The 12,793-nt window shown below is 43.5% G+C and overlaps 1 protein-coding gene across 1 annotated transcript in view; it reads right to left on the bottom strand.

Moving 5' to 3' along the window:
* The window catches only part of EYA1 (EYA transcriptional coactivator and phosphatase 1), a 144,696-nt gene that overhangs the window by 95,072 nt on the left and 36,831 nt on the right, over window positions 1-12,793 (bottom strand). The window contains exon 7 of the mRNA XM_016153718.2: window positions 9,353-9,490. Coding sequence (XP_016009204.2) covers window positions 9,353-9,490 — 138 coding nt within the window. The remainder of the gene's footprint in view (window positions 1-9,352; window positions 9,491-12,793) is intronic.

Below are 12,793 nucleotides of genomic sequence, written 5' to 3'. Positions count from 1 at the left end.
AACCTCATGGGCATTTGACTCACTCTTTATGTGTCTATTTACACACCAGTGAACAATTAATATTGATATTATATATATATATATTATATATATGGGTATATATTAGCAAACTTAGCTTTTAAAAAATTCCTTGTAAAAACATTAAAATTTCTTTTGGACAAGGGTGTGAATATCAATTTTTTTTTTCACCTTTAACCATTATACACATTTGATACGAAAAATTACTCTGAGTTATGACTTGTTACTTTCATTTAAACTATATATTTTTAGGTTATGACTTGCCACTTTCGTTTATACTACACATTTTTGAACAATAACTACTGACCTCAATAATCCCTATCCACCAAGAAAAATGAATACGATATAGAAAATATATTTAAAAAATGGATGTTTTCATTCCATAAGTTATGCCCTGGAATGAAGCAGAAAAGACCAGAGAAGCTGTCCTGGCCCATACAGGCCACTGAGGTATAACCGAGTAAATCCCAGCTCAGCACTCCAATGGCACCCGAGTGACTTCCAGGCGTGATGCTACTTCCAAGCCCGCACATTAGCTGGACTTCGACATAAGTGATGCTCATTTCCTGGCTGGCCGCGGGTCGAGGCTCCATCCCGTTTAGCGTGCCGAAATAGGCGCGTAACGGCGCTCCAGCGGCCCGGGAGACAGTGCAGCTTCCAAAGGGCTCTCGCTCCCATCGGGGAGAGGGCACACCCTGGAGACTCGGGCGCAGGCGGTATCAGTTCTCCACCGCCAGAATCAGGTGTGCGTGGTCTCCTCGCCCGCCTTCACGTCGGACTCAGGTGAGGAGAGACGCTAGCTTTCAGTCCAGGCCACCAGCACCGGCTTGCTACGACGGCCTCCTTTGAGGGGTTCCTGTCCTCCATCTTCAGGCCCCTCCAGTTTGGTCCCCACATAGACAGTACAACACTTTCTCTAATGGGTGTATCTGATCTTCTCACTCCCCTGCTTAAAAAATTAACCCTTTCTACAGATGAACAAACTGCCCAGGCTGACGAGCAATGGCGGCAGACGTGAGATTCGGTCCTGGCCGTCGGTCTCCGGAGCTGGAGCTCTTAGTCTCCACAGTCCATGGCCTCCCAAAGCAACCAAGGAGTTTTTCATTGTTTTAACCAACATAGTAAACACGTGGCTACCTACCTACCTTCCTCCTGGAAATCCACAGGTTTAAAACACCTATAGGGCCTGATTTTTTGGTACCACTAGATGTTAGTACCAAAGTAGAAGGTGTTTCAGCAACTGCTCCAAAAACACACAACCAGTGTAAGCTTTCTTTTCCCTGAGAAAGTAACCACACTAATCAAGCATGGACAGAGTGGAAGTCTCTCAGAGACTGTTCTGGGTGACTGGGGTCCTTAAGTGGGGTTCACGCTCAGCGGGGGTTGCGGGGATTGGGGCGGAGGGTAGACAGTCCTATTGACAGCTGCTCGGATGCCAATTTGGTGCCAATGCTAGCAGACAAATTCCACTGAAGTTGAGAACACCACAAAACACAGGCAAAAAAAGAGCAACTGTACTACGCCCAAGACGCTCTGGTGCGGGGCTGCCGAAGCCCCTCCTGCTCTGGGGCCCAGTGGGAGGCAGGGCCACACAGCACGTGGCTGCCATCCACCGGGCTCGAGCAGGGACGCCACAGGGCAGACAGGACGAGACATGACCGGGAAAACCAGACTTCCTTCTGCCGGTGGCATCGATCCCAATGAGAGCTCCTGTGTGATTTACAAGAGTCTTCACTCATCACTTTAAGCCACAGAATTAAGCTTAGTATTCAGAATTCCTTTATCAATATAACATAGACATACTCGCCTTCTTAGAGACAAATGACTTTATGTGAAAAGTCACCTCTGGATAAAGAAAGAGGCGGAAGTGTTCTATGATGTTTTACATTTTATGTAACATATTACAAAAATTCCCCCAAATGGAAAGAATTCCCACTTAGAACCCATTATTTCCCAGTTTAGGAGTCGGCAGAGATGGGTTCAAGCAAAGCTCCAAGAAAACCTGGGGTTATTCTTGGTAGAGTCTGAAGTAAGTTGTGGTCCAGGTGGGGTGGCAGTGGAGGTACCTTCTCACTTGCCAGTTATAGGAACATCTTATCTATTTAAATCGTTGACTACTGTGAAAAACTATCGCCATGCCTCTGCTTTGGCGTGGAGGGGAAGCACTAACTTCCAGAACAAAACGCAGGAAAACCCTTTCCCATCGGAACACCTCTAAGAGACCACAGTATTTTCTATCCCATTGCCCTGTTTATAGCAGAGAACTTCTGTACTTTGGGTGGACAGGTCAGATCGATCACATGATGAAAAAAAACCTTTTCAAGTGAGTTCAGCCGATAGCATCTACGGGCGGTCTTTACAGATGCAACCATTATTCCAGAAGATGTTGTGGACCAAAAGAAGCAGGAGTCATGGGGTCCACCCCTTGGAGGAAGTTTAAGCACACACTCACGAAGAAACACAAAGAGACATCCATTTGCGGTACCCACATGGGCACCACACGTTCCGACAGGGAGCTGCTCAGGGAATGAAATGACAACGCCTGGTCAGGTCAGAAAGGAAAAGACAACTGTACACAGGAAAAGGAAGAAACGAGCCAAACGTCACAGTGGATGGTTTACCGGGATGTACCGGGGAGAACAGAGGCGGGTGGCGAAGTCTCTTGATCATTTAAGAAAGGAGTAACAGTTCGGGATTAGAAATGGCATTCCTTACCTGAAAAACCCAAGAATCTGAATGAGAAAGATGTGAGCATATTGGGACACAGGAAACGTTATGATCCTGATTCTCCTTTTAAGGACTGGAGACGCGGGGGAAGCTACTGTAAATGCAAGCATATGCATGTTTATGTCACGGGGTCTGGAGATGGGGCTCGGGGAGGAACGTTGGGCATGACGGTGCAGGGAGAGGCATGTGCTGAGCAAGCTGTTACCTAAGCCACCACCCCCCACCGCCCCTCCACAGTTCAGGATGGGGTCACTGCTGACCTGGAAACTCATCTCATTCTTGATCCTCTAATGCTTCTACCAGTTCCCATTTCCCGCCCTTCAAGGGCTGGCCCAAGTCCCATCTCGCCAATATGCCTTCCTGACTCTTTCCTTCTGCACCGGCCTCACCTCCTGCAACTCCAGCTCAGTCATAGCTGATACCATGTAATTTACCTTTTCACTGGAACAATACTAAACAAGCCTTCATTAGTCTTGCTTTTGTTCTGATCATAAGTTCCTTAAATTCCTGCGTTATATCGATCCAGCTGCCTCACAGAGAGAAGGATAATCCACGTGACTCGGACCATCAAAAGGTTTCATCTAGGGTCATGTGGGAAACAGAACTGGTGTTTGAGAATTTTTTTTTTTTTAATTTCAAGAAAGGAATTTATTGGCTTATAAATCTGGAAGGTCTAAAGTTGCATACAGCAAGGCTGGATCTAGGAATTCAAATCAATTCAAATGTCAAGTCTCTGTCTCTCTAGCTCATAATTATATCTTTTTGCTGGGGTTTGAGAATCTCCGTCCAGTGTGGTAAATGACAAAAGAGTACGACTTTCACAAAGAATTGGTTATAGGAACAGGAAGAAGCCTTGCCACAACTTTATTATTATTATTATTATTATTTTTGGAGGTAGTGGGCAGTTTGGAAGGGTGACTTGAAGGCTAACAGACATCAGGAGAGAAAATGTCTCTCGACTTCCTTATTTGTTCTGTAATGGAAAATGAGTAGGGAAAGGAAAAACAATCAAACAATAACTGAGCTTATTTCTCTGATTTTATCTAGAGGACACATACTTTGCTGTTTTTTGTTTGTTTTGTTTTGTTTTTTTAAGATAGTGTGGAAAGGCTTATCTTAAAAACTAGATTATAAGCCCTACTTTAGATTTAAATTATAAGAAGAAAATTAAATGTAGGACCTAGAAGTACTTACCAAAATGATTAAAAATATTTCTGAATCTCCAGAAATAAAAGCCAGCAGAGTTTAAAATCAAATAAAATTTTAAACTGATTAAGCACCATGGCTTTTGGACAGCTCAAAACTTCTCACCAATCCCAGATATGAGTGCCACTGGACCCCAGAGCTGGAACAAGGCGTTCACATCCACAAACACATGGGCATCCTAACAGGACACTGACCTTATGGTCCAGGACCTAAGAGGCTACTACCTCCTTTAGCTCAGATATTGCCATATCATGGGTATATTACTGAAAATAAGAGTCTTGCTTACATACGAAAGATTTCAAATTCAGAGTGCGGTCACATCCTACGGTTTTATAGCACATTTATATTTCAGCATTTCCATGTCTGTTGTCTCAGGTTATTTTCAAGATCCAATGGGAGGGAGCTGGGGCAGGGATCCTTGTCATTTTCCAATAAGCAGAGACAACGGTGATTTCCTTGTCCAAGGACACTCATTTGGGGATGACCATCATCTCCACTCCCAGGTCACTGTTTTATACCACACCTAACCCGCCTTCTTCCAGATTCAATGATATGGAAAGTGAAATGAACACTATCAAAAATTGGTATTAATTTTTGGTTGCACAAATATCACCGACACACAAAGGTTAGCGACAAGAACACCTGAGGAATTCAGTGAATGGATTTAGAATCGAACGATTTCATTTCCGAAAGACTTCTTCACTGTAACTCTCTTTTTAGGCTAGTAAACAATTTTACAAGCAAATTATATAAAGCCACCCAGGGATAGTGTATCACAAGGATCCTGCTTTCTTCTGTCACTGTCAGGGGTTCCTACAAAGGTCGGTGGTGGTCCTGTCAACCGTAACAAACAAGAAACAGTCCTGCTAGAAGACTCTGTGGGCCACCTGGTTCTATAGGTGCTGAGCAATTGTAGTTTAAAAATAAACCAACCCCTCAAATCTTTTACTAATAAATCCCTACTAGTTTTTCCACAGTTAAGAAGAATCCGGCCTGTGTTGATTTATAATAGTATTTAAAATGTTAACTCAAAGTTTGGTGTATGATTTAACCTGGAGAACGCTGCCCAGTTGTAACTACAGGAAACTTGAAAAAAAAAAAAAAAAAAGGTACCATGCAGGTCAAAGGTCTGCTTCACAGAGAACAAGGACTCGCATTAACGACCAGAACCCCGGCCAGCACGAGGACGCTGGAGCCTGCGGGGGCCCGTCTGTGCTTGCCGTGGTTTAGAGCATTTTCTAGCACTTACTGGACAAGCAGGATGCTATTCGTCCCTCGTGTATTTTCACAGGAGTCCATTTGCTTTCCTTCCCTGGCCTCTCTGCCATGGGCTACGTCTATCATCAGGCACGATCTTTGTGGCAGAAGTTGGTGCAGCTCCCGAGGGAGAGGCCTCTGAAGGCCAGATGGGCTATGTAAAAGCAACGTTTTCCCCCGTTCTCATAAGAAGGGTTTTGTATGACCAAGTTTCCCTTTTCATCCAAGGAATAGTTTTCATATTCTAAAGAGAAATTTTAACCTAGGTAATAAAGACTGAAAAAGCCTGTATATTTATCTCTTAATCCATTTCTATGTGTTTGAGCTGAAAAACAACTCATACACGCAATAATGTTGGTATTGATCATTGATTAATTATTGCTACAACTGGATTTCAAGATTTCCATACAGCGGTCAACACCTGTCACTGACATATCCCGCGCTGCCGAAAGAACTGAAACGAAATATTACTTTTCAAAAATCACTTTAAATACACACGAAAAAATTCTAGAATGCTGAAAAGCCACACACTGCATACGAGTAGATTGGCAAAGCAATCGCGGCGGGGTTTCCAAACGTGCGTGCAAGCTGCGGTAGCTTCCTCCAGGGCCGGCTGCCACACGTCACTTCGTGCCAGAAAGAGCAAATCTGAAATGCTTTACCGCAGCGGATTATGAAATGGTTTAATATATACTTTCTTCAAACGATATATATTTTGGAGTTTAGTCTTTTTCGTTTTGAAAAATACCATTTCTGTAGATAACGGAAGGCTCCAAACAGTACATTTTGCTAAGCAGTTTCGAAGTTACAAGTGACTGATCGACTGACACGCTTCGTCTGCTTGAGCAGCTGCGGACGGGCAGACCCGAGGAAGCAGGGCTGCTGTGCCCGTCCCTGGATTACGACGCGGTCACTCCCACTTCATGACGGGCCCCCGGGAGCGAGCCGGGGAGAGCCGCGGGGCCCTGAGCCCTTCCGCACCCCTTCACCGAGCCTCGGCCCTTAGTTCACTGTCTCTCCTCCCTGGTTCGAACCCCGAACAGAACAAAGAACATTATAGGTAAAGAGGGAGTCAGATCGGTGTGATTTTCTTCTCTACGTGAGAGACATAAAGCCTAAAGGAACACAGATAAAGCGGAGAGCTCCGCAGGGCCCGCGGCGTCTCGGCCGCGTGCATCCGGGCAGCCATCTGTCACGGCGCATCCTGGTGCCTGCTGCAGAACGGCAGGAATGTCCCGCACTGTCACTGCTCTTCTGGACAGTAAAACGCCCAGGAGGGCTTTCTGCAGCCCCACGCAAGTGCGCGACGCCTCCGAGCAGCCCCATCTGCTAGTACGAACACAGGGATGGCCGCTTTGAACACGCCACGACGAGAAGCCAGCCGAGACTCCTGCCACGAATTCCAAACTCCAGATTCGTCTCTCCAGAGGAAGAGACCGAGGGTCCTTATGACCCAGATGCTAACTGCTGCCGAGGCACAGGCCCCTCCACGGCTAACGAACAGCTGTGTGTTTCAGACAGGCTACCAGAGGGAGGAGAGGAAAAGATGAGTAAAAACGGCCACCGCCTGCAACCGCCTGGAAGCAACGCAACGAAGTTACTACGGAAAGCCGCGTTTTCTTAGAAGCGTGACTGTTAAGTGTCTCGACTTAATTTTAATGTAATTTTTGGTGTGAATCTCTTTTGTACTTCCTTGCCTATACCAGATTGCTAAACAAAATTTCATTTTTTCTTCGCCTGACTTAGCCTCAAGATTGAACCCAATTTCTTGCTTTCTGTGGTGGATGGAGCTCTGAGTCTACATCGTATGGGGTGTGGGGGTAAATGGAGGCGATGCCGGCAACAGGTCTGCAACTCGCCTTTAAAAATACTCTAGCTAAAAGCTTGATTTCAAGTCAGAGGCCTCTTTCCACGAAAAGAGAATAAAACTTGTTTATAACAAACTGGGCAGATATTCTGTGACACTGGTCAGTGAGTCGGAGGCTGAAGCAGTTTCTAAGTGTTTTCCTTGCCCTTAGCATATGAATCATGCACGCACATGCACGTGTGCACACGCGCGCACACACACGCACGCCTCCGTTCTCGCTGTCAGTTCTGATTGGTGAGCAGCACGGACACACTATCTGCTCGACCTCGCAGCTGACCCGGGGGCTCCAGGCAGCCTCTGTCAGTCCACACTCACGCATTCTGCTCTAACTCGCAATGATGTGTGAAGAAAACCCTGCTCGTCCCACCCTCTACCTTCCGGAAGCGCTGAGGCTGACCCTGGGAGAAGGAAGATGTCAAACACGACTAGCAAGGATTTCCCTTCCTCAGGGTGAACACTACCAGCTGCCTGAGAACAACAACATTTCGTCTTTCTCAGTTAAACTTAATTAAATTTCTAATCTTTCACTGGATGCACAAGAATGACAAAGCAGAAATAGGATTTTCCAGCAATTCTGCAGCAAAGGTGAAAGCAATCGGATTTCCTCGTCCCTGAGGTTTTACTTCATGAGCGTTTAGTATTAGAGCATTACGAGATGGATTTACGCGAAGTTCACTGTTACTAAAAATAACAGAATTTGGAGAATTTTAAAAATAATCTTAGACATTATAGAATGCTTATATTAAAAAAAGATGTACTGAAAAGATACTCAAGGGTCAACAAGCTTCCACAACGGGGCACATAAAATCATTTAATAATGGTGAAACATTTTTCATAACTCAATATTTAAGAACTACATATTAAACAGAAACTATTTATCCAGATTTGGCCAGAAGGTATCAGTGGTATATTATATACCATGATCCATCATTATATCGGTCAGTTAAGTTTCAAGTTAATAGCATATTATCTGGCTTGATATGTGGAAATCATATTATACCGAATAATCTAAAATCGAGTAAAGTGCCATTTTAGTAATATCCATATGAAATAATAATGCAGTGCTAAAATGGGTTCTAAAATCCCCCCTGGAAAGGCCATTCAACAAAGGGATGAACAAAAACCAAAAAAAACATTTTTAATGCCACAGCCAACAGGTCCAGATACAACGAAACCTGTGAGAAGAAAATGATGTTGCATTTGGAGCTACGCATGTCCTTATTTCTTTTCTAAAATAAAGAGGTTTTCCCCTCCACATTTACTTTCTTTTCTCTCCCTTCATTTCCGCTGTCCTCTCTGTTCTAACACCATGCTTCCTTATACTCTGATAGCTGGTTAGTCCTCTTAGGAATTGTTTCTGCTGCATGAGTTTTGATCTGTGAGGGCAGAAAGATAAAAAAAAAAGGACTCCCAAGTACAAAATTTCTCAAATTCTGTGAGGTGCAGGACGAGTTTTTCCCCCAATCCTTCCTGGACTGAGAATTTAGCAAAACACAGTCGTGATGTATCACTAAAAGAATGAAGTGAAAAAAAGAAAGAGGGAGTTACGAGTCCCATATCTTAAAATTATGATTTGATTTATCAGCGTAAGGTTCACTATCGGCCCACTAGAAAAGTGTCTATGCACCTAACTCGAAATTTCCTGCCCTTAGCTCAGTTTGGACCAGTGACTGAGAGGCCACATATAGGCACTGCCATTCTGCGCCGTCTAGTTTCCACGTCAGAACCCGAGGACTGGTGCTCGTAGGCAGTATCTGGCAGACATACTGCGTAGCTGTCAGTTTGACCTCCTAGTCTTCGGTAGGTCATTTAGTCAATACTCTATTTCTAGAGCTGTGATAACAAAAATGAATGAAACTTAGCCCTTTTAGGAAGGTTTACTGGCCGCACCAAGAGCCAGAGTTTTTAGCATATATCACATCACAGCCTCTTTATATCTTGACATGTGGGTGGTATTATTATTATTATTATTATTATTATTATTATTATTATTATTATTCCTTTTATAAATGACAGAAGCTGAGGCAAAAAGCTTCAACTTCACGAAGAATTTTAGAGCTTTTTGAAAAGAACCTCAGCGCTCATTCAGGCTAACCTCTTGATGTTATAAATGTGGAAACTTAGGCTTGGAGAGTGGGTAAGAGTCACAGCAGAATCCGGTATTGTGCCTCTAAGTCCAGGCCACTTCCCGCCATCGTCTGGAGACGCAAAGCATCAGGTCCTACTTTAGGAAGGACCGATCGCCCTGCAGAGAGCGGTGCCAGTGTGGATACCCACCTTGCATCTGGTAGCTGTACGGCGCCTGTCCAGGCTGAGGGGTACCGAAGCTCGTGCCATAGCTGAGAAATCCCGTCTGTCCCGGGGACTGAGTCTGCGACAATCCGCCTTCAGTCTTGATGCCTGCCCACAATGCACCTAAATCAGTTAGTGACAGCTTATCTATCTGTTCATTTTCAAAAGCTGGTCAATGCACAAAAACTCTCATAATGGTTTAGTCACAAACGCTTCCCCATATTCTTTCAACAACCAAGGGTACATATGTTTAGAGTGAAGCTTCCTAAATTATAACTTAAAAAAAAAAAAAAGCCAACAGGATTATACAGATTTGAATGTCTGTTCACATTGTTTCCTGTCTTTTCCTGAATTCCATTTTCTATAAAATTTAACACCAGTGATATAATTTCTGTACCTAGTTTTGTTGTTTTATAAGAGTTTAAGATCATCTCCTCTATAGTTAAGAAACGGCCATAACTGGACTTTAAATATTCCAAAAGTCACTGTGTCGATTAACATCACAACCCTTTGTTCCAAAACGTAGTTAGAGGTTCTAGCCTCGAAGCATGTTTTCCTTTTTTCTTCTCCTTTACTCTTTCTACTACAAAGCTGTTTCTAGTACACATTCATTTTGAAGTCAGAGGAAGCAATATTGGACACAGAACTAAGCAACACAAAGGAAAGAAAACCTCCTTCCAACATTCGGATCCCACCAGGAAGTAAGCACCAAAAAAGCAGGGTATTAAGAATGAAATCCTCGAGAACACAGTGGTTTTATAAACAAGTTGACTAGTGGTTCCTCGTGGTTTCAAGTATTTATTCAAATATAACTGTTTTAAGTGTTGCCTAAAATACACTTCCGTTTTATAATATTGTAATACAAAAGTAATGTATTTGTGTCCCCCTAATAACTTCCTAAAGTGCCAGGCTGACATCTTAATTTGGGGGCACAGGTCTGGCAGGCTGTTTTACAGGGCTCAGCCCTGGATCATTATTAAAGACAGTCATGCGAGTTAACAACTGTCCTTAATTCCCACAGAGGGAAGGGCAAGGAAAATTTCTTCCAAGGGAATTCACATTTTTTTATAATTTTACTTTGCACTTAAGATAAATGATATCTTTGGGATCTAGAATACACAGTAGTCTCACTGTTTATTTCCATTTTAGGGGAATTTCATCAGTAGAATGAAGTTAGGTAACTTTCCGAAGGCAGTGGAAGAATCTGACTCTTGGCCCAGAGCGCCTCCTCTAATTCCTGGAGTATCTCTAAATAACCTCATAATGGCCTTAACGTTGAAGTCTTAACATAATGTTAACATTTTTCAAAATGTGATTTTTCCTATGTAGGCAATTCCAAGCCAATGCATGACTCAAACTTATCAATGGTCCCAGGGCAGGTGGCTCGACGGTTCTAGAGCCCCTCTCTTCTCATGCTGTCTCAGTAGAGATTTTCTCCCTTCTCTCCCCATTTGAGGATATAATGATATGCTTCCAGGCTTTACCTATACCAACGCTTTCTAACTTGGAGGTGCAGGGTAGGAATCTCTGTGATCAGAGCAGGGAAGGAGAAGCAGGAGGGGTAGAAGGCAGCTAGCTACAGACACGCCTATCCCCATGGCTTCTACCTACACGCTGGTTGACTGGTCAACTCGGAACGGATCCATGAGCTCTTCTCCCGCACCCATCTATTGCTCTTACTATGAAAAGATTTGCCTATCTTTTCTTACGAGGTCTAAGTAAAAAAGCCAGGGGGCACGAATCCTTGGAGAAGGTCTTTTAAGACCTTTGGGACCTTGACTCTGTGCTCCTCCTTCGTGAAAAGGCAATCGGGAGAAGGCTGCCACATTTTTCGATGCACTGACCCCGGAACAAACAGAATGCCTGGTCCGAAGCACTGGGGTATCTCCTTGTGTTCGAGGCCAAAAAAAAAAAAAAAGGGAACCAAGAATGTGCCCGGGGAAATGCTAAGGACTGAGAATGACTCCCAGAAGATTTGCAAGCACAAAAGGCCCGCGGAGCAAAGCCCTTTAGATGGCACCTGACTCTCACCCACCTCCCTGACCCCCCACCTGTCACATTAAAGTCCCTGCCCTCACTCTACTAGTCCTGATTCTAATCTCAGGACCTCTGCTCATCTCGTCCTCCTGGAGCAACTACTTCAGACAACTGGGGTGTGGCTAATGGTTTAGAACCAGAGGAGTCCCCACCCCACAGCCCAGAAGTTGGCAGAGGGCCTTTTAGGACTGAATGGACCAGGACTGTGAGGAGTGGCAACCAAGGCAGTAACCAGAATGGCGCCTTCCCGCAGCAGCACGGGCAGGTCTGTGGTACCTCAGTATCGTGGGTGCCGGAAAATACACGTAAACGTAAAATAATCAGCTTACGAATACATTTTGAGACTCTAAATTGGGGAATCCTTAACTCACCTTATAGAACTGAAGCTACACAATACAAATCATAGACCCACACCCCCTGTGAGCAAAAAAATAGTCTAAAAGTAAATTATAGATAAATTTGATCTGTATCTAATACTATTTTGAGAAACCTTGACTACAAGTTATGGAAATAAAAGCGAATTCTCTTTTTAAAGTCTGGTTTAGAAACAACTACCTAGATCACACTCAGTTCTGATAGTTTTGAAATAAAACTATAATGGGTGAAGTTACATGTAATTTAGATTTTTAATTTCCATGTATTTTATAAAAGGTTTACATATGGTCGATTTGGTTTGGGGTAAAGAGCAAATGAAAGAAATGAAGCTGCCTTTTAATTGTTAATTATTAATGAAATGCTTAAAGAAACACATTAGTGCTTTCAATATACAAAGAATATTCGAAAACTACAATGGCAGCAGAATCATAATTAGATCACAGAATATAGTTGTTATATTCTTCCGGTCCTTTCTTCCATTCATGTACTTTTTCTTGATCATTAGGCTTTACTTTTTTCTTAATGCCAATAATTCATATTTTTCTATTCACACGAGTCGCAATTTGTTTAAAATCACAGCCGCAATTCAATAGAAGAAAAGGTATTTTGAAATTCCGAGTTTTTGAAAAACTATAGTTGGAGCTGTGCTGGATTTATTTTTAATCTACAGGTATTGACCCTGTAACAATTGGGTTAAATTTTACCAAGAGAATGATAACCTCCAGGTGGCAAGGGACAAACGGGAGGCAAGGAGGCAAGGTGAGCAGTAACCGCCTCCTTCCTGATTTGCCTCTTTAAAGTGCAGCCTAAGCCAGACAGCAGGTCGCTTTTCCTAACGTGGATAATGCTGAAATCAGATACTGCCACCACCCTGGGCTTTGGAGCACGGGTTGGTTGAATTCCACTTGTATTTCCCTAATCATAACTGGGCATCTGATAAATAGGAAATGAATCTTCACCCCAAAAGACTTTATTCACAGAAGTTTTATCGCAAATATGCACCAAAATACTTTG

The sequence above is a fragment of the Rousettus aegyptiacus genome, unplaced genomic scaffold (genome assembly GCF_014176215.1).
Source record: "Rousettus aegyptiacus isolate mRouAeg1 unplaced genomic scaffold, mRouAeg1.p scaffold_m13_p_15, whole genome shotgun sequence".
NCBI lineage: Eukaryota > Metazoa > Chordata > Mammalia > Chiroptera > Pteropodidae > Rousettus > Rousettus aegyptiacus.
The sequence above is the reverse complement of the archived record's forward strand: the minus strand, read 5'-3'. Positions and strand labels throughout refer to the sequence as shown.